Genomic DNA, 21,101 nt, shown 5'->3' with positions numbered 1-21,101 from the left:
GCGACGCGGCTGTAGCATAATTTGTTGTAAAAAAGCACCAAAATGGAGCATAACATAGTCCAGGTATAACTGGCTCTGTGGATGTACCTAGGTACTCAATTAACTTGTTCCAACAATACGACAATAAATAAATCAAATCGCACATTGCCTCTGAAATTTAGTACCAAAACCAATTAAACATTTTACAAAACTAGGGGCACCTAACTTACCCATGACATAAATAATAATATACCTACCTACTTTGAGGTATATAACATTTCAGAAACCTATTTATTTTTGGGTTCTTCCACCGTTCTTGGCTCGGTGTTGTTGTAACACAGCGAAGCACCCTACGGACTACCCTACTTTACTGAAAACTGCGAACTTCTGTGGGTTTTACGGTCCAAACATTATTAGTAAACTTTTTTACAACTAAAAAATTCCTCGTCCGTTGCTCCAGCGACTACGAATAACGTTAATACTCGTAGGTACCTGACGTGACCTGGTTGATTCTTATTTAGTTATACTGATAGAAAAAGGTAACTAAGGTAGCTTGATGAAATATTTAGAACTTTGACAGAGATTTTGATAAGTAGATGACTGGACGTCTGCAATAATACGTAGGCTACTTGCTAGTTATAACAAATCGAGGTAAAATCCTTAAATTTGGGAACTACCACTAGGATTAGAGACATGAAACTCGACGCGCGTTCTTTTGCAACGTTAATGAAATTAACCTAAAATAAATAATTATTATCTATTCTGTGCTAAAATTTAACTTTTGGGAATATACAAAGAAAACTCCGGATTTAATTGCTGGACATAATGGTTTTGTATCTGAAAACTATTTAGATGAATAAATCAAAGAAATTTCTAAAGTAATCGTTCTTAATCTAAAGTTAATACAGTATTTTTATTTATTGGTGCCGCTGTTTCCCGCAACTTTGTTTGCGTCCTGTGAGCATTTAGAGCTTTTCCGGGGTAAACAGAAGCCTATAGCCGAGCATAGGGTTGCCGCAATCTACATTCAGCTTTGATACCTGAGGTCGAATTGTCTAACGCTTTGACGCTCGCGATCGTATTCACCATCTCTTTCTATCTTCATCTACTACCCTTTGACAGAAAGTAGCGTTGAAAGCGATTGGGATTCGGATTTTGTTAGTACGGCCTCTGTTCATCATTTATGACGGAACGTTGGTACCTCTATATTGTAAAAGTTGCGAATGTTTTTAGTAATTAAATAATTGCACGCATAATGTGAAGTCCGATGTCGTGGCACAACTAGCTGAGGCATATTCAAATAGGATTGAGGGCTTGAATAAAGTTCGTTAGCGATTCAGTGACATGTTTCTTCTTCGTCGCGTGTAGCAGAGACGGTTTATTTCATTTTGAAACTCCGCAGCGGAATCAAAATTAAAATTGCCTGCGGAACAAGAGTAAACATTAAGCTGAAAATCCTACTCAAGTATGATACGTTTGTGCGCTGGATTAACACACATTGACGTACCGCTTTATTTAAAGCGGAGAGTCAACAAACTCCCGGAAAAAACTTTTGGATTGCTTATCATTGGGCGATTTTCGACAATGTAAAATAGGTACATAATCGTATACATACATACCTACTCAGCCTACCTACTGAAATTTACATGTTAAAAGACTCTTCTGCATTCATCCAAGCTAAATAATAATTCTAAACTGTTGAATTCCTAATTGGGTAGGTACGCATATCTACGACATCAATATTTAAGGCGTATTATAAAGTTAATGATTATGTCATGGACAGGGATATTTGGTAATAATTCCGATCCGCATTAGCGAGCCCTTCAAATAGCGAACCTACTGTTTTAAAAAAAGTTGTGTTAAATACTTGTGATGTATATGTGGGAGATGAGTTGTTTTTAATATATTTTGAATTTCAACGGTTCCAAATTAGCTCGTAAACAAGCTGGTCACTAAACCGCTCCCACCCGGTGTGACGTCATTTGTTTGTTCGCTTTTATAAAAAGGGCCTACCTGCCGTCGCCGGCTCAGATATCATTCAGTTGCGAACATCGCACAAGCTGTGCTCTGAGCTGTTGACGTAGTCCAGGTAACGCCATTTCCTATAGAAACTAGTTCATTCTGTTATTACGGTCATACTGTGTCTTTATCGTTGTGTTTCATACAAATTACTATACCTACCTGATGGTGGAACCCCTGTAAGTGACTTTTGATGATGACTCTGTTGCATTGTTTAAAAGAATATTAGACATAGGCATAATTAATGTTAATTTAATAAATCGCATATATTGTTGTTCTTGGACAAATGCCTTATTTCAAAATAAATATGCTATGTTGATTTGAACGCTGTTTTATCTAATGATATCTTCCTTTAATCTCCCACATATAGATATCATTTAATAATATTGTAAATCTGTTTAAAAAAATAGTTGAGTTTCTTGCCGTTGAGTTTCTTGCCGGATTCTTCTCAACAGAGGTTTTTCCGAACCTGGTAGTTTTTTTTTGACATTCATAAGTGCTTGTTATAGCCTAAATTGAATAAATATATTCGATGGGTCCTACGTATATGGGCTTAAGTGTAAAATCGTTACTTTACAGGACGGGCTTTCAAAGTCAAAAACTGTCGTAACTCAGAGATGGTGTATCCGAGACTTCTAAAATTTGCCACACTAGCTAATAGTACTCTGTCCTTCAATCACAAAGAATAAATTTTAATAAAATATTTCTTCATTTAAAGTTATTGTACATACGCCCATATACGTGAATTTCCGGGAAATAAACTTTTGTACAAAAAGACAGTAAAAAGATCTGTGGTACTTTGGCTCAAATACGCGTACAAACTTAAAATCTTTGGTAAAAAATACGTTACCCAAGATAGGTACTTGGGTAAATAAAAAAAAGGAATACAATCACATTACGATGTAGCATTGAAGTAGCCGCGTTCCGCTTGACGTACAAGTACCTAAAAATGGCAGTTATGCCCACAGATTAAAAAAATGCCCGGGATTTACCGCGTAAAAGTATCAAACCTACGGTTAGACCTTTTACGTTAAAATTGCATCTAGTTTGGCCGTTTTACTTCAATGATAACTCGAAAAATAATTGAATAACAATGTTTTTTTAATCCACTATCTAAATATATAATAGTTTATAGATACCTATAACGCACAAAACCCAAAATAGAAAAATAAAAACACTGGGGCCCTTATACATAGGACCCATCGAATTTTGACTTTGACTTTGACTACAAAGTAAAAAAAGTTACAATACTATATCACTAGAGTGTGCTTCCGTTGAGGCGGAGCGGTGCGGGGAAGTGCAGAATTGATCAATCGCGTTAGTTCAATTCCACATTCCATTTGTCTTGTACGGTCAAGGACTTTAATTCATGAATCATAAACCAGTAAACGTCATAGTGACCTCGCACTGATTAACAAAGAAAATCGTTAATGCGATGTCACTATGACGTTTAATATGAAATGGTTCCATGGCTCATGAATTAAAGTCCCTGACCGTACGTATCGGCTCCAGTCTGCCTTAATTGTCATTTTCATATTATTTTCAATTATTTCGAAGAAATTCAAGGATTCCTGTAATAAATGTAATTCTTGGTAATTCCAGGTAATTCTAGGGTTATATTATTAAATAAACACATTTTTGCTATTTGCTAATTTCCTTACTAATATTAAACAACCGAAAGCTGAACCGATTTAAATGAACTTTGGTATAAATATAGTTCGCGATCCTGGAATGGGAAGGACATAAGATAGTTTTTATCCAGGGAAATTGCACAGTTCTCGCAAAAGCTAGTATTTAATAAATTCCACATCATTAAATGGGTACAATGATTCGTTTAAGATAATGATGAATCCGTTAACGCAATTTAATAAATAATACAATTGCTTGTTATGTAATAGGCTCTAAGGTTAGACTTGATAGACAGTATTGTATTGTTGTGGTTGAATTGCATACGCATTGGTACGCTACCGCGTAAGTCACTGCCAAACAATTACTTTGTTCATAAACGATATTCATAAATGATTAACAGCCTTATTCATAAAAAGTTAGAGCCTCCTTGAAGGCTCCTTGAAAGCCTGATGCTAAAAAACATGATTCATAAACGTCTGTTAGCGCTAATCAGTCGATCAAGGCTATGCTAAAGTTAGAGGACCGTAGACCCTCCTTTATCTCCCTGCTAAGTCACAAAATGGCCGCCACAAGTTTGAACAGCTGACTTTGACAAGAGCAAAAAACCATACCGAAGATATTTATAGTGAAAGCAGGGCTACGCAAAGATTAAAAAAAAACAGGAAAATTTGTTTTCAGGAATTTGTATTTAAAAATCCTCTAAATTAGCAACAATAAATGAACAATAAATATGAAAAAAAAATTAGGATGATTAACATAATTACGGCTTTTTGCATAACATAAACATGCGGATCGGAAATGGCGGGAAAACAAACATCTCGCTTTTAATTTTTCTTCCTGCTAATTTGCTGTCACTGCTGTCAATTTTTTTTTTAATTATCGATGAGGCCATTTTTTGTCTTTGATTTGTCAAGATGGCCAACATAACGCGTCTAATCCGTCTATCAGCAGCTCAACAACTAGCAGACTGCTAGCAAGCGTTTATGAATCATACTTCTTGACAACCGTCTAACAAGCTTAATCAGTCTGCTAAGTAACAGACCGATCAAACCTCAATTAAGGTTTTTTTATGAATAAGGCTGTAAGTATTTAAGGACGACCGTTTTTAGCCCGGGGACTTAGGGTAATGTATTCCTAATATTCAAACGACATAGGAAAGGACCACGAGAGATATTTCCCTTTAATAAAACTTTTGGCATTTGTTTCCTTAATTGAAATTAGATTTCAAGAATGACACAGCTGCTATTGCTACATTGAAAGTCTCATCCGCTAGGCAAATTGCCTCAATTTTTCCGAGTAGGAATACTTTCATTTCAATGGCGATATTGTTTTATGAATTATAAATGATGTGATTTATAAATGAATATATAGATATATATATTGGTGCATTTTTGTTCAGTATTTGATGTTGGTTCGACAACTCGAACTGCTATTAATTATTACTCTGTGCAAACAATATTTATCAAACATTATTGAAAATCAGCAGAATTTGTCATCGATGTAAAATTCTGCCCTCCTAAACCAAAAAGCGGTATCTCACAAAAAACACTGAGTAGCTTAAGACATTCTGCATTACATGGTATACATAACTCTAGTGATTTTTGAGATACCGCCTTTTGGCTTAGGAGGGCAGAATTTTTCACTTTTCATGTAGTTACCTACGTAACATAGTTACAAAGTTATTTGGTGGAAGCTTTAAAAATGAAATACCTCGAAGCGTGCTTGCGTGTTAAACTAACGGGTGATAAACTTTAGTATTCGCATTTTTCTCTCGTATGTTAAAAATGTAACTTACACTTGTTGCCAACATTTTGTAATAACATTTGCAAATAATTAAGCGTGTTTAGTAGAAGAAAATAGTTTAGCTCTTCGGATAATACCTAGTTTATTTGGACTATATATTTTTCGGAAAAAAAAATGTTAGAAATATTGACGTGTACTAAAGTAATAATCACATTTATTTCAGAGACAATAGATATTTAAAAAATAATACTTGCTATTGGTTTGCTGTAAATATATAAGTATATGCGAAGTGAAACGAAAAATTCTGGTAATTATGCCTGATGTAATTCAAGCCCCACATGGGGTTTGATTTTGTCAGTCATTTTTATTTCTGGAATTAGCAAGGTTCATCGTTAACTGATAATCAAGTAGGATCCATCTTTTCGCTAGAACAACTAAATAGTCTAGTTTCGACAAAATGGTGCTGCAGGTGTCTTATGCGGTGGTGATCTCTTACCATCAGGAGACCCACTTGCTCGTTTGCCATCCAGTCAAATAAAAAAAAAATAAGTACGCCGGTATAATTAAGTATAATAATTTTGCAGAATTAATACCTAGACACTTTTTCAATCGAATAACTACTAGGTACTTATTCGCACGTGTACGAGTTTCGGGCAGAAGCTCGTATACTCGTAGAACATGAAACATTTATATTCTATCCCTTTATCAGATTTTTATTTTCTGGTGAGATGCAATTATAATAGGGAAAGGTACGTAAATAATGCAGTTTCGAAAACGAAAGGATACGAAATCATATTTTAAAGGTATAGACCTGTACGGAAAAGGTGCCTTGACCCCTGTTATTAAAAACATTGATTGAAGCCACCCACATCCTTGACTTTCGGTAACAAGTTGGATATAATTTCAATATTAAAGACTGGTCGCCTTCATTTATTTTAAGCGGTTGGTTGGCACATACTATGCTTATCCTTCGGTTCTTGCCGAGGAGAATTAGGTGAGGCCTATAGGACGACTTACGAGTACTTACTTAGCCATCCTTATCTTTCTTATCCCAAATCGTATGCGTTTATATGCAAAAATAACAGTGTTTTACTTCACATTAATGATTTTTCAAACTAATGAACAATTTTTGAGAATTTTAATTAATATACGAGTACGTACCCCAACAAAATTAATTATTAGTGTACTAGTTCCACTGACTGTCGTGGTGTTAAGGAACCTCTTTATATTTACATTGAAATGTAATGTAGATTACATACTTTTATTGTTTATAATTTTAATGATTAGTTACTCATTTTGCCTGTGCTGTGGGGTCTTACGAACATCACTCCCGTAGCTCGTCAATAAATTTGTACCAAGGTAATGGGGAGTATAAAATAAAACACACGGTTTTGTAAGTATTTTTGATTACGTTTTACTATAACAAATATTATTATAAGTCTTGGCATATGGATAATTTACCATTACACTAATGTAAAATAAGTATACCATCTATCTATGGTAATGCTTAGTTAAAAGTCAAGTTATCATTAAATTAAATGTCCACCAGATTTCTCCTGAACTAGGTTTAAAACTATCTTAGTTAAAGATTATCAGACTGATAGTCAATTAGATTCAGTTATATTAACGATAACATATATTGAAATATCTACCTTATAAGTACTTTCAGTGAAACGATTATGTAAATCAGTCATTTGAAGAATAACTTAACTTAATTAATTACACTTATGTTATCAATTTAATACATATTACGGTTGGCATTTAATCATGTTTTGTAGTAAAAATTAAATTTGGATATTAGCGAGCGGTGGACCTTGGTGCCCACTGATGCTGCGGCCATTCGGAAGGCTAGTAGAACAAGTAGTGCGGAAACTGGCAAAGTGGAAGCGTAGTCAATAGCGATCGTGTACTGGAAAAAGATTTGCTAACAGTAACAAAAAAAATGTTGCTTGTAACATAACTTGAGCGACTACAAAACTAAGGCCTAGCTAAAAGTTAGGTGATGTCTTTCATCAGATCAGTTTTCAGAGATCAGTTTTGCAATATAAGCATAATTTTGGTTCCTAATTAGTACATTTTGGCTAAACGTCAAGTAGCCAAGCTAGTTCAGCTACCAAGTCGTTAACTACATTTCAATAAAACGTGTCAATTTTCTAGACATTTAAGACACCCTATCGTGGGCGCACTTAATTATGTAAGTATGCCCTGTTGATGTGATTATAACCTAAAAGGAATCAAAAAAGAATAATAGTCACTTCACCAAGACCTAGGCAACCCGGTATTAGGTTTTCACTACAAATAGAATTATTAGTCAAACGGCTATCGTTTCTCCAATCTCCATTTTCGTCTACCGGATTTCGAAAAAAATTAATACTTAATTTTGTATGATTTTTTTAAACATTGTCTGAAAAAGCACTTATTTCGTATCTCTATTGACGTGAAAGATCTAACATATACGAAATCTAGATATTTGGGATCGTCTTTGACGTCTCTAACAACTGGTCGAGGGTTTTCATTTTAAAGTAATTAACACAAAATGTATGGCCAGAAAACCAGTTTTTTGGCCTAAAATTGTTCAACTTTGATGCCAAATATCTCGAAAACAATGAACTTTAAAGTAAATATGGGATACTATGTTTAAAAGCTTAAAGCCATTGTTGTCAATATAATATGCTACAAAAATCATTAGAAAACTAGGAAATTCAGAAGGTCATTGGGGCATGGGATCCCCTTAATATTAGTTGGCTGGAAGTATCTACAGGATTGTCATATTCTATTAAAATGGACTTTAACTGCTGCTAGACGGACGCGACCACACAATTTATTATATCTTCCTATAAAAGAAGAGCGTTACTGATTGACTGATTGACGGATAACGGACAGCCTTAATCACTGGAGCTACGGAATTGAAATATGGCATATATATTTAAAAATGTTTATTGTGAATTCTCAAAAAAAAATGGACTAGCCTATTTTTAACCCCCGACGCAAAAAGAGGGGTGTTATAAGTTTGACCGCTATGTGTGTCTGTTAAATAATGATTTCTTTTTTATTTGAAAGCAGGTTTTCTAGCGATGGTTCTTAGACATGTTTTATCAAAATCGGTTCAGCCGTTTTTGAGATATTGAACTTTGAAGTCGGGGGTTTTCCAACTTTTTTTATTCTTTACGTACTCGTAGGTAAAGTTGCGGGCACAAGCTAAATTGTTATAGAAGAGTAAACAAGCAGACTGCATTTTACATTCATTCGTTTAAATAATTAAGCTAGTTTCCCAAAGCAACGACATGAAAAGGATGACATTTGATATTTAAGTTACTAATTTTGTATAACATAGTGAGCTGCTTATGCCTGTTTTGATTGTTCGGACTTGTTAAGCATACGTCAATCTAGAGACACTAACTGTGACATTAAGGGGCTTTTTCACCATCCATTGATTAGTGTTAACTGGCGGTTAGGTGTCATGCCGTCTCTATTTGTTTTTTTCGAATAGACGGAGACGGCATCACATTTAACCGTCGGTTAACGCTAATCAATGGATGGTGAAACAGCCCCTAAATGTTTCAAATAAGTAATTATATCAGGACGGACGCTTAAGCAATGCAAAAGCTATTATGATTAACAAGCTAAATAACTTATTTAGATATTGTTTTGACATTGAAATAAAAATAAAATTAGGGAACTTTGTGCATCTGATATGGTTTGTTATCCTTAAGCGGCAGCATCCACTACTCGGTAATATCGATATTGAACTGCTTGTGAAACGAGTTCGTTTAATTCATTGTCATAATAGACTAATTTATTATCAGTTTATGTACCTCATTGGTTGACATTTATTTATTCCTCAATATGCAATACCTACACATTTATTCAATAAAAATTGTCCACGTCCAATTACATAATCTTAAGTTGAGTTAGTAAGCATGCAATTATCAAACAATCAATAACAGTAGGTACAAAGATATACTTATTTCATGTGTACCATGATTTAATTTATTCTATAAATATAAAAATAACAAAATAATAAAATTTCGAATTGTCAAGAACTAAAAACATACTTTATACTGAATTTTCGACCTCCTCATTTTTTGAAGATGATTCGTAATAAATATAACAATATAATATCAAATTAGCAAATTTCAAAATTTGTCACGATAACTACGATAGGTAACGTAAGTTATAAAATAAAGTAAGACGTCGAAAATTAGGAAAGCATTATAAAGTATTAACAATCAAAAGAATAACAACCCGTTACAAAAATTACACATTTAGTGATTAATAAGCAAAAAAATATTAGTATTGTAATATTGTATAAAAAACTTGAAACATTGACGTGTTAAATTAATGGTAGTTTTCTATTATTTATAGTTTTACATTTTCTGATGCAAAGCATCCGTTAAGTACCTAGTCTAATGATACAATTATCTTTTATCACACTTCACCGATCGCCACTTAGTAATACGCGGGGGCTCACAGTGGTTTGAAATTCACCTCCCGTAGACATGTTTCCGGAATATATTTGACCTGAAATTAGTTTAACTTACATGCTGTCACGTGATTGTAACAGGTTCAGATCAGACGTTAAATATGATTCTTTCCTTGGTTGGAGTCTACAAAAAGTATGTACCTACATATAATACAATATGTTATTTTTGATAACCGGAGTTTTGAGCGGAGAGCCCTAGGGAGGCCTATGTCCAGCAGTGGACGTCTTTCGGATGACATGATGATGATGATGGCATCAAATGAAGTTAATTTCTCCACTACGATAAAAGTACTTAATCAAGAATTCTGCGTTAATCACACCGTTTTACTGCGCAAATACACAAATGCGCAAAAGTTCTTAATTTATGTAATTTTATTAAGTCTGCAACTAAAATGTCTCTTATCATTCATATTTACTTACGCGGTAGCGTGTCAAGCCTAGTTCAAGCCAACAGAACTGGCGAGCAGCACCGTGTGTAATTTTACCCGATCCATTTGGAAACACTTATGACCCCCTCATAACTCAGAAACTATTAGACATATACATGTCAGATTTGACTCATATATTGAGACTTGCGAGTTACATATGTATATAAATATTAGTAAAAGAAGGTGAGTTTTTATGTCTGTTTTATGTGGCAATTCCACTCGTTTCGTTTGTGAATTTTCCAATATAACCAATGACTGACATTTAACTTTTTTTCGATTTGTCCACAAAGTTGCCAGGTGTACTTTCTATCAATGAACAGAGCCGTCTGAAGAAGTTAACGGGAATCAAGAACAATACGGTGTATTACTTATAATTGATGCTAGATGCGATGAATCGTTCATAAATTATTAATTCATGGAGCTGACACCACCAGTAGAAAAGCCTTGTACTCGTATGCAGAAGTCTCTGTGAAGAAATTTCAGAAGCCTGAATAAGAATTTTATGTGAATCGGGGAACACAACTTCCGAAAGAAAAATAGAGAAGCTACTACAAAGATCTTCTAAACATGCTTCTTTTAGCCTCCCATCTCTTAAATACAACTTTCGTGACATACAACTTTCTTAAATTTTAATTTATTTTTGTGATTTCGTATTATTAAAGTATTTCTTATTTCTTTCTTTCTTAAACCGAAATCCATTTTAGTTTCAAGTTCAGGAATCTGTGTTACAAATTTTGAATGCGCCGAATCTGACTCAGAATCAGAATGAGGAAAAAGTGATAAGAAGTAAAGAAATATTTTGTAAACACGCGCTGTAATATTTTTTTTTATATATGTAATTATTATCTTCATTATTTTTGCTTTTCTATACAAATTTACGTAAATTACAGTCAAAACAGACAGTGATTTAGGTAAATATATTTAATATATGTAGTAAAACCTAAACATAAAATCTTGGATCTCTATATCTAGGGACAGTAAATTTCAGACCACATTGAGCTGACAAAAGCAGGGCCTACTCGTACATTGTTAAACATGGTCTTGGTGACAAAAACAATACTTTTAGCTCCACAACTTTACACAAGTTTCAAAATAGACCCCAAAAATATTACCGAAATGCACGTAAAGCAAAATGCCTTCGCGTTTTAATAAATAAGAACGTACTCTTCTTCCCTATCTTACAATTTACAATTCCTTCTCGCCTAAATGGTTTTACTCCCGTATCACACTTTATAATATTTCATGTTAAAAATGTTTTTTTTAAATAAATGTTTAAAACGAGCAATTCTTGTGTGTATACACATATACAAGAATTACTGCAACGATTTCGATGAAATTTGTTATGTAGGGGTTTTCAGGGATGAAAAATCGAACTAGCTTGGGCTTGGTCTTATCTCTGGTGAAACGCTGGTTACTGAGTTTTATATAGCCCGAGGGGAGCTCGGTCGCCCACTTACTGTTTAAAATAAAATAAGGTGTGATTAATTATGTTGTTGATTCTAGGTGTAAAAATGGTTTATGCAAATATAAGACTAGTTCATTTCATAAATATTCATGTTAGTTGATCGAGATAAGCAATTAAGTGCACCAGTAAAATTACATTTAACACATAATATTTTATAACGACATCTTAACACAATATCCGACTTATTTGACTCTTAATATAAACGTTGATCTCCTATCTTAAAGTTTTATTTTAAGATAATCTGCTATTTAAGGATTTACAGTACACCAATAAAGATTCAATTTATCTCAGATTGTCTGCAGTAAGAACGGGTAGGTAGGTACCTAATTAACGCAGGGCAACGTACTACGCCGCGCGGCCAGCGATAACTCAGCTATAATTAACGGTTATCTTCAGCTTACTACCAGGTATAACTTTAAGAAACACTGAATATAAAATTATATGGACTCGTTGAAAAAGTTTACTTACTAAACACGTAATTCTTAAGACCCTGATATTCATCTACTCGGCACGAACCGCCAGGCGTTATCGAAAATCAACAGGACGGGAATTACAATCTCAAATACATAGAGCGATTCAAACACTTCCAAGGCATGGAATTATAAACACTCTCGAGTAACGCCTCCACTATGCTAATATGAATGAATTTAAATTTATAAGAACCAGATTAAACGAAAAAAAGCACCAGTATCACGAAGCTCCGTCGTAAGGAAAGATTACTCTGAGTCATCTAACAAACATCTTATTAGTCTATGTATTTAAATCGGTTAATAAATTGAAATATATGTAGTATTTAGACATAAATGACTTCCACTGGACCTGCACAGAGTAGTGTGGCACAAAGATACGTGTGTTTGGATCGCGTCGCGTGGCGAGCGAATAAAGCGAGCGCTGGGCCTCCAGTTTGGTCCGAGATATAGCACACGCAAGCCAGATGTGTCGTACTGTGGCATGTAATTGATAAAGCATTTGTCTGTGTTGCCAGTGCTATACTCGTATCAGAACGGTGTTGCCCGGGGACGGACGGCGTCTACAGCTGGTAAAGGTCAACGCTGCCGGAGGCCTGCTTGGAGTGGGACGCGCGTCGCGTGGTTCCCGCGTCCCGGGCCGCGGATCACACTTGCGTGAAACTGGCGTGTAGCGCCGTCTCTTCTTGCCCGATCTGGGTGGCAGGCGTGTAGTACTGTTGATTAATACAATTATTTGGTATTTTTCGATTGGTTAAATATTAAGGTAGGAAATCGATAAAGCTACCTAATAGGTATCGTTATAACAAGCAAAATCTTGTAAAAACGGACTATATAATTCATTCAAAAATATACAAGATATGACATTGTATAACAGACCAAAAATAAATGTTTATTATTTTAAAGATAGTATTTCCTCCACAAACTTAGTTAACTACCAACGGACCGATCGGTCTGTCGAGTTGGAGGCACCTTTAAACAATAAAATATTTCATCCAAAGCAAAAGGCACCTACACTTATTATACCTGTAACCCAGGCCATAATTTCACCTCGGCATGAAAAATAAATAAAAATATAAGCTAGAAACTCGTATAAACCTTTATTTTTGCATTATAAAAGTTATCTCAAAAATTTTGTGTCCGAGTATACAAAGTCAAAGTAAGGCCCTTTCGTTGCGTCAAAGTATCGTTTTTTGCAAATATCTCAGTTTCTATGGTTTTGGTGATATCATCCAATATATCCTCCCGCGGGATAAGGAATAAAGGGTATGCGAGAAGGCTGAGCGCTTTATGGTTTTTGATTTCTAACTGAAAAATGAGTCGAATGTAAAAAGAAACTATATTTGCGCATAGTTCTATGCTCTAAAAATGCAAATTCCGTAGGTTAATTACCATAGAAAGCGATATATATTTCCAAAAATGACCTTAAACGTCTTAAAACGTTAACACGAGATTTTATCAGACTTCTTCATTCCGATGTTGGTTGGAGATAGTGACTGAGTACCTACCTACCTGACTACCACTTAGGTAGGTACCTACTTATTTATGTAAACAACTACTTAACTTATACTCGTAATATAACCTTCACAAATTTCCGCGCGCCTATGCTAAACAACGCTAGCGCCACTTATACTCGTAATATAACCTTCACAAATTTCCGCGCGCCTATGCTGGCAGAACTCCGCTAGCGCCACACTAACGCCACTGTAACACTTACGCCAGCATAAGCTCCCCCGTTCCAACGGTGGCGATCGTGTGGCGCGCGGGGTGCGGGTGCGCGTGCGGCTTGTGGTTGCCCCGCGTGGCGAGGCGCGCCTTGGCCGTAAGCGAGCGCTCTAAAACTTACGCCAGCATAAGCTCCGCCGTTCCAGCCGAGGCGGTCGTGGTCGCGCTGAGCGTGGCGCGCGGGGTGCGGGTGCGCGTGCGGCTTGTGGTCGCCGCGCGAGGCGAGTCGCGCCTTGGCCGTGAGCGAGCGCTCTAACACTTACGCCAGCATAAGCTCCGCCGTTCCAGCCGAGGCGGTCGTGGTCGCGCTGAGCGTGGCGCGCGGGGTGCGGGTGCGCGTGCGGCTTGTGGTCGCCGCGCGAGGCGAGTCGCGCCTTGGCCGTGAGCGAGCGCTCTAACACTTACGCCAGCATAAGCTCCGCCGTTCCAGCCGAGGCGGTCGTGGTCGCGCTGAGCGTGGCGCGCGGGGTGCGGGTGCGCGTGCGGCTTGTGGTCGCCGCGCGAGGCGAGTCGCGCCTTGGCCGTGAGCGAGCGCTCTAACACTTACGCCAGCATAAGCTCCGCCGTTCCAGCCGAGGCGGTCGTGGTCGCGCTGAGCGTGGCGCGCGGGTGCGGGTGCGCGTGCGGCTTGTGGTCGCCGCGCGAGGCGAGTCGCGCCTTGGCCGTGAGCGCGGCGCGCAGCGGCACGTTGGCGCGCGCCGCCTCCGCGCGCCCGTGCTGGCAGAACTCCACCAGCGCCACGCCCAGCGCCAGCGACAGACCACCCACCAGCACATAGAATAAGCCCGCCACCTGACTCAACGTCAGCTCCGATACATGCAAATCCTGGAAACAAATCGAACTTGAATGAAATCTGCTTACTCACCAGCATGAACTACCTCTATTTTATGAACTTGAAAATGCCTAAATGATAACAATATGTATATGTATCAAATAAATACTTAAATAAAAGTTTCTCTTGTTTTCACCAGAAAATATAGTATATTAAGTTGATGATGATTACTCGAAGGTATTTCGTTTCAAACTTTATATGTATCTTGACACCTCATGACCATGACACGTTCCTATTCAAATATGTACCTACCATCAAGTGCAAAAATGTGTATTCGAATGACTCAAAAATATGTTACCACGGCCTTATTACGTCGAAGTCTGTGGTACATATTTTTGAGGAGTTAGATAAGCCCATATTTTTGCACTCGACTGTACAAACGTTTTCCTTCAATTAGAAAAGATGCGTTAAAATCAGATTTTCGGTCTGTCTTGAATTATTAGGTTAATAATCTATCAAATGTATAATGTACTCGTGAGATTGAGATAAATTATTACGATTCAAAGATCTGGTGTCATAAACATACATATTAATATTTGGTTAGGAACGCGAAGTACCTGCTCGTTGAGATCACATTCCGCTTTCGTAAACCATTTCCTTATCAATTTTTGTAATTCTCCGTCATCTTTAAGAGACTGCAATGCAAGATTGACACCATCCCTAAAAAGAAGATGTTATTTACACTTACTATGTTTATACTACGTAGGGATGAATTATTACTGTTATACATAAAACAATCGCACTGCAAATTCGCTGTTTAACTAGGTTTAAAAAATTGCAAAGCAAAATTTCGCATAGGCTTGGGGTAAGTTTTTAAATAATGCCCACCGAAGTTCGGATCCTTTTTGCAAAGCCACAGCAAAGTCTTTGACACCAGAGTGAGCGACGGTGACCAGCATCTCACAAGGCTTATTTGCGTTGTCTTCGGCAGAGGAACGGTCAAGGAGAAAACCCAGCCAGCCGTGTTGATTACGAGGTATTGCTATATTCCTCATTCCTTCAGATGTATCCTAAACGAATAGCATACAATGTTATACACCATGTTATAAGGTTACATATTTGAATATCGAAAATTAAAATACCTACGGTTAAAATGTCGATGTTCAAAATATCGAAAATTAAATTATCGATTGTACCATAATATCAAAATGTCTAAGATTGAAATGTCGATTGATTAAAATATCGAATGAGTAAAAATATCGATAGCCAATATGTCTAAGTTGAAAATTTCAACATATTTGAATGCCGAAAATTAAAATATCGTACATACAAATTTGCTTTATTTATTCGTCCTTTCTGTTAATAGCATTTATTTTACATTATCTAGTCCTTTTTTGTTGTTGTGGTCACAGTTCTAACCTAACCGAACCAAATATTTTTGGAAATTCATGTTCAATTGGTTAGGATAGGTTAGTATTGCGTTAAGGCGCGAAGCGCCTCAACTGAGCGGAATAGGAGCTCCTCGAAGCGGAGCTCCGTCAACCCTGTCACGTGATAGTTCATACATAGGATATTCGATACTCTGTACTTCGATATTTTGGACTTCGATATTTATATCTTTCGATATCACTTTTGTAGATAAATATATTTTCGATATATTGGACGTAGATTATCTAACCATTCGACAATATAAACTTTCGTTATTTTAGTTTTCGAAATATGTAACCTGTTATAAATACCACTTAAAATGGAGATAGACAAACTTGTAAGAGCGTTTTTTATAGTCATCGATAGTCAAGTGCAAAAAAATTCACATAAGCGCCAGAAAAAAATATAAATAGTTGAACAGGCTCAAACATTTACCTCGGGACAAGCTGCCACTTTGCTGTATGCCTGAGAGGGCTCGGCTATGCGTTGTAGCGTGAGATAAGAAGCGAGGCTGGCCGTGTAAGATGATATTACAATAAACGTGAAAAACCACCAGACTGTACCCACTATTCTGCCCGACATCGATCTGAAATTAAAAAATTGTGCACTTTGGTAATTTAATGTTTTTGGTATCTATGCTGTATTAGTAAAACATGTAAGGCGTAAGTAACTCCTAACTGTTTTTACCACATAAAGTTGTTTTCGCACAGTCGCGGTCGAAATTACATTTATTTCGGAGTGACCAAAACGTTTTGACCACTAGGTTTCAGATTCCGCTTGTGAGTTTTATTTGAAATGTTGAATTGTGTTCTACTGAAATGCAATGTAATGAGAAATTTCTCGCTACGTTACACGAACTAATAAAAACTCTTTTATATGATCAATTAATTAAGTACGTTACTTTAATGAAAAACCAGACTAATGTAACGAGATAGCTTTGTTTAAGGGACACAATATAACGAATAAAACTAATATACTTTACACAATCAAATATTAAAATATACACTGACCTCGGAGTAATGTCGCTGCCTTGCTGCATAAAGGAGCCCACCGAGAACCACATAGAATTCCAAAAGCTGAACTCGTTGACGACCGTCGTCTGAAAACATTTGCCATTTGAATAAAAATCAATTTGGTAAGTGGAACGTATGGCGGTGTGGAATTTGGGGCTCGTGTAACAATTGACACTTTTTACAATGTCGCAAGGGGTGGCTAATCTAAATTTACCTTGGTAGTTGCAACTTCCGAATGTTCTGAAGATTGAGTGTCAGTGTAAGATATCACACGCCACTCGTAGGGCGAGAATCTCGATACGATAAATAATACTATTGTGACGGCGAAAATACTGAACACCAAGCAGAGCTGAAAATGTTTTAAAACATTTTTATATTTTTCTTTAAAATTGTGTTACAGAGATACATATAATAATATAGTTATCTTAAAGTACTCGACAAACTTTTCTCACCCAAACTTCCGTGGAGAGAGGATCAAGGAAACTGAAAATGGCGCCTGCCTCCTTGGCAGCGTGCTTAAGGCTCGGCTTAATGTCGAACGACAAAAATGGTTTACTAAAGTCCACCACTGTCTCACGTTCCACGGTCACGGTGAGTGGCGCTATCGCCAAATCGGCTTCCTGTGATTAAAATGATTAAGTAAAAATAAGCTAAGGGTTCTAACGTCTAGTTATAAAATATCTTCAATAAATTTCAAACTAATTTGCAAAACTGTTATCAGCAAAAGGCTTCGTCAAAATATTTTTCACCATGAATAGTAGTAGTAGTAGAGGCTAGTACCATTGTTGTAGAGGCTGGAAAGTAAGCAATAGATGAACAAGTTAGTTTGAAGGCCAACCCGAAGGGGAGGCCTTCGACAATACGAGGTCATATTGCACTTTTGGCCGAGACTAAACATTGTGCTTTTCACAACCATGGCGAGGAAATAATAGTAGAGTGCACACAAAGGGCATAAATCATTGCATTATGTCACGGGCGCGATATTGAATCCTGAGCGTAACGAAGGACTCCAGATTTAACCCGTTAATTCCCGAGCGAACCAAGTGAATTAAGATGTAGTCCTGAGAGGAGCAGTGAAGGATTTCAGCGCGCCCAAGGCAAAATCAGTTTTATCCCCGAGAAGTATACTCTACTTTTCTCACCTTTTGCGAGACAATAAAAACCACTATTATATATACATACAAGGATTGCTCGCTTAAAGGTATTAGAAAGACACTTTTTCTTGTAGCCTTGGTTTTTATTGTCTCGCAAAAGGTGAGAAAAGTAGAGTATACTTCTCGGGGATAAAATTGATTTTGCCTTGGGCGCGCTGAAATCCTTCACTGCTCTCAGGACTCCATATATATATTACATAAATTCGAGTATATATTTATATTTTTCCTTTGACTTCTCTGGGAGTAGATTATTAACAATGCCTAAGGCAAGGCGTCTAATTTAATGGACTCCAGAGTGAAATCACTTTCGTCACTCGAAATTTTCTTAATGTTTTATCTTCCTTTGCAGTTTTAATACTTAAAATTGCAGCGTATTAAAACACTCGCGGCTTTTGGTTTTAACCGACTTCAAAAAAGGAGGAGGTTCTATGTTACAATGTTTGTATTTTTTTATGTATGTTCACCGATAACTCAGTCAATTGCGGACCGATTTACAAAATTCTTTTTTTATTCGAAAGAGTATTCTTCTGAGGTGGTCCCATTGTCACCAAATCAAGATCTGATGATGGGATACTAGGCAAATCGAGGGCAAACCTCAAATTTTATAGGCACACCTATGGCGATTTGGATACTAGCTCGAAGTCTGTGACAGCACGACCCAGCAGGAGGGATTGAAACCCATAGTAAGTACCTAAGTGAGGTAGACGACTATTGTTCCACTCCTGCTGGCTCGTGCTGAGGCACCGACTTCCAGCTAGTACGTACCTAGAAAAATATTTTCAAGGGTTTTGTAGTCGGTTCCATTTATTTGTTATTTTTTTGGAGTCGGTTTTACTTTTTTGGTCAAAATTTTCTTTTAAGTATTTCGTTCGGCTTGCCGTGGGGTGATCAGCTCAATTTTCAAATAAATTTGCGGGTGAGCTGCAGCTGCTGATGCAACTATACGGGCTCTACGCCATGCGATTTTGACGAAATTAGAGTTTAAACGTATAACAATAAGAACTATGACGAGTGAGAATCACATTACTAACCAGTAGGTTATAATGAAATTAAGTACAACATTACGCCCCGACGAAAGCCAAGGGCTATAATGATTTACTTTGAGAAAGGTTTGCATGATGTATAAATAGGCATTGTCGAGTAGGTCGTATGAAAAAAACATTTATCTCAAAACAAACGATAACAATCCAAAGATTACATTGCTCCCGCCGTGTGTCACTTTTTACCGGCCCGGATAATACCGACCCGATTATTTTTGTAACACGCCCATAGAAACTCATGTCAGTTTGACGTTTGACACGAGTATGTATGGGCGTGTACACGGATAATCGGGTTGGTATTTCCATGTCGGTATTATCCAGGCTGGTAAATTGTGTCACCTCTTCTGCCGATTTTAGTTTTTTTTTGTGACATAGTCACATAATTATTATTTTAAACGAGTGCGTTCTTAGTAGCCAGTCCCTAATCAAATATTTAAAAAATAAAAACGTCATTCTCGTCATGTCTGACGTGCTGCGATGCTGTCTGCTGCGGCGTTTTTTGCCAGCCATAAATGAGTCAGCTGTTAAATGAGCATTTACCTATATACAGTTTTGGTTGCTGGATTTAGGTTATCTATGGCCATATTATCAAGCAGTGTCATCGAAAAATAATTTCTGGGTCTCTTCCTAAAATGTAGTCTCCCATTTTGAATACAATGTGTTCTGTCGGTTGCCAGGATTAAATATTCCAAAACTGGCACATTGTGTTGCCTAATATTTAAGCAACTTAAGTACATGTGGCTATTTGTTAGTGAATTCAAATAAATATAATGTACTAGCTGTTGCCCGCGACTCCGTCTGTACAGAATTCGCTTATCGCTATCCCGCGGGTACTATGCATTTTTTTCGGGACAAAAAGTAGCTTCTTTTTTCTTCGGGACTCCAACTAGGTATCTCCATTCCAAATTATCATAAATCGGTTCATCGATTGAAGCGTGAACGGTAACAGACAGATAGACAGAATTAGTTTCACATTTATATTAATAGTAAGGAAGTAGGGATTAATTACAACGTTTATTCCGGCTTAGAGAAACCCTACAAAAACTCGTTTGAATACTATAGTACATTACTGCAGAGGCCGGGAAAGAAAGGCTTGCAGGACGAGTATGAATAGACGGCCGTGCGAAGCGAGGCCGGATAGGTATACGAGGCTGGCATTTTCTTTCACGCCGAGGCATGTATAGTTCTCAAACATGCACAAAAATAAATAAAAACTCCTAGAAATCAATGTTTTATTCGTAAGACAACTAAAATTGTACCAGACTCAAATAATAACTACCATCTATATGTGTGTTATTTAATTCTAACATGATTTTTAAAACGTTTAAATAATCTCAATAAAATCAAATTGCTATAAAACATGTAGATATAACGGACTGCAACAATAAAAAATCACGGTTCTAAACGAAACTATTGTAATGACAACGGAACTTACTTGCAAAATGGCTAAAGCCCAAGTCTAGTCAATCAAAAAAAAAGACGATGACACTTGTCAATTTTCCCGCCAAAACTTTTTTTTTATTGTGTTTGCTGTTCGGCTTTTAGGGCCATTATACACGAACTGCAGCAGATTTAATCAGGTACATTAATGTTTTATAATGTACCTAAATTAAATTGTAATTTGATGTATAACGCGTCGGTTATATTTATATATTTACATATAGAATATTCATGGTCCTGTGAATTTATTCAGTAACTAATAAAATATACTGTTGCCTGCAATAGTATATTTTGAAGCCTGTTTTATGGAACATAA

At 36.7% G+C, this 21,101-nt stretch overlaps 1 protein-coding gene and 1 long non-coding RNA gene across 2 annotated transcripts in view; one reads left to right on the top strand and one right to left on the bottom strand.

The window, feature by feature from the left end:
- The first annotated feature begins 1,951 nt into the window (after positions 1–1,951).
- The window catches only part of LOC141436210 (uncharacterized), a 144,239-nt gene continuing 125,089 nt past the window's right edge, over positions 1,952–21,101 (top strand). The window contains exon 1 of the long non-coding RNA XR_012452275.1: positions 1,952–2,068. This is a non-coding gene — a long non-coding RNA (uncharacterized lncRNA). The remainder of the gene's footprint in view (positions 2,069–21,101) is intronic.
- LOC141436198 (glutamate receptor 1-like) overlaps positions 10,890–21,101 on the bottom strand; it is a gene marked incomplete in the record, with an annotated part of 178,800 nt that continues 168,588 nt past the window's right edge. Inside the window, 9 exon segments of the mRNA XM_074099087.1 lie at positions 10,890–12,929; positions 14,344–14,388; positions 14,530–14,763; positions 15,328–15,430; positions 15,599–15,780; positions 16,574–16,724; positions 17,149–17,237; positions 17,366–17,500; positions 17,604–17,771. Coding sequence (XP_073955188.1) covers positions 12,861–12,929; positions 14,344–14,388; positions 14,530–14,763; positions 15,328–15,430; positions 15,599–15,780; positions 16,574–16,724; positions 17,149–17,237; positions 17,366–17,500; positions 17,604–17,771 — 1,176 coding nt within the window.

This window comes from Choristoneura fumiferana, chromosome Z, assembly GCF_025370935.1.
Source record: "Choristoneura fumiferana chromosome Z, NRCan_CFum_1, whole genome shotgun sequence".
Lineage (NCBI taxonomy): Eukaryota > Metazoa > Arthropoda > Insecta > Lepidoptera > Tortricidae > Choristoneura > Choristoneura fumiferana.
The sequence above is the reverse complement of the archived record's forward strand: the minus strand, read 5'-3'. Positions and strand labels throughout refer to the sequence as shown.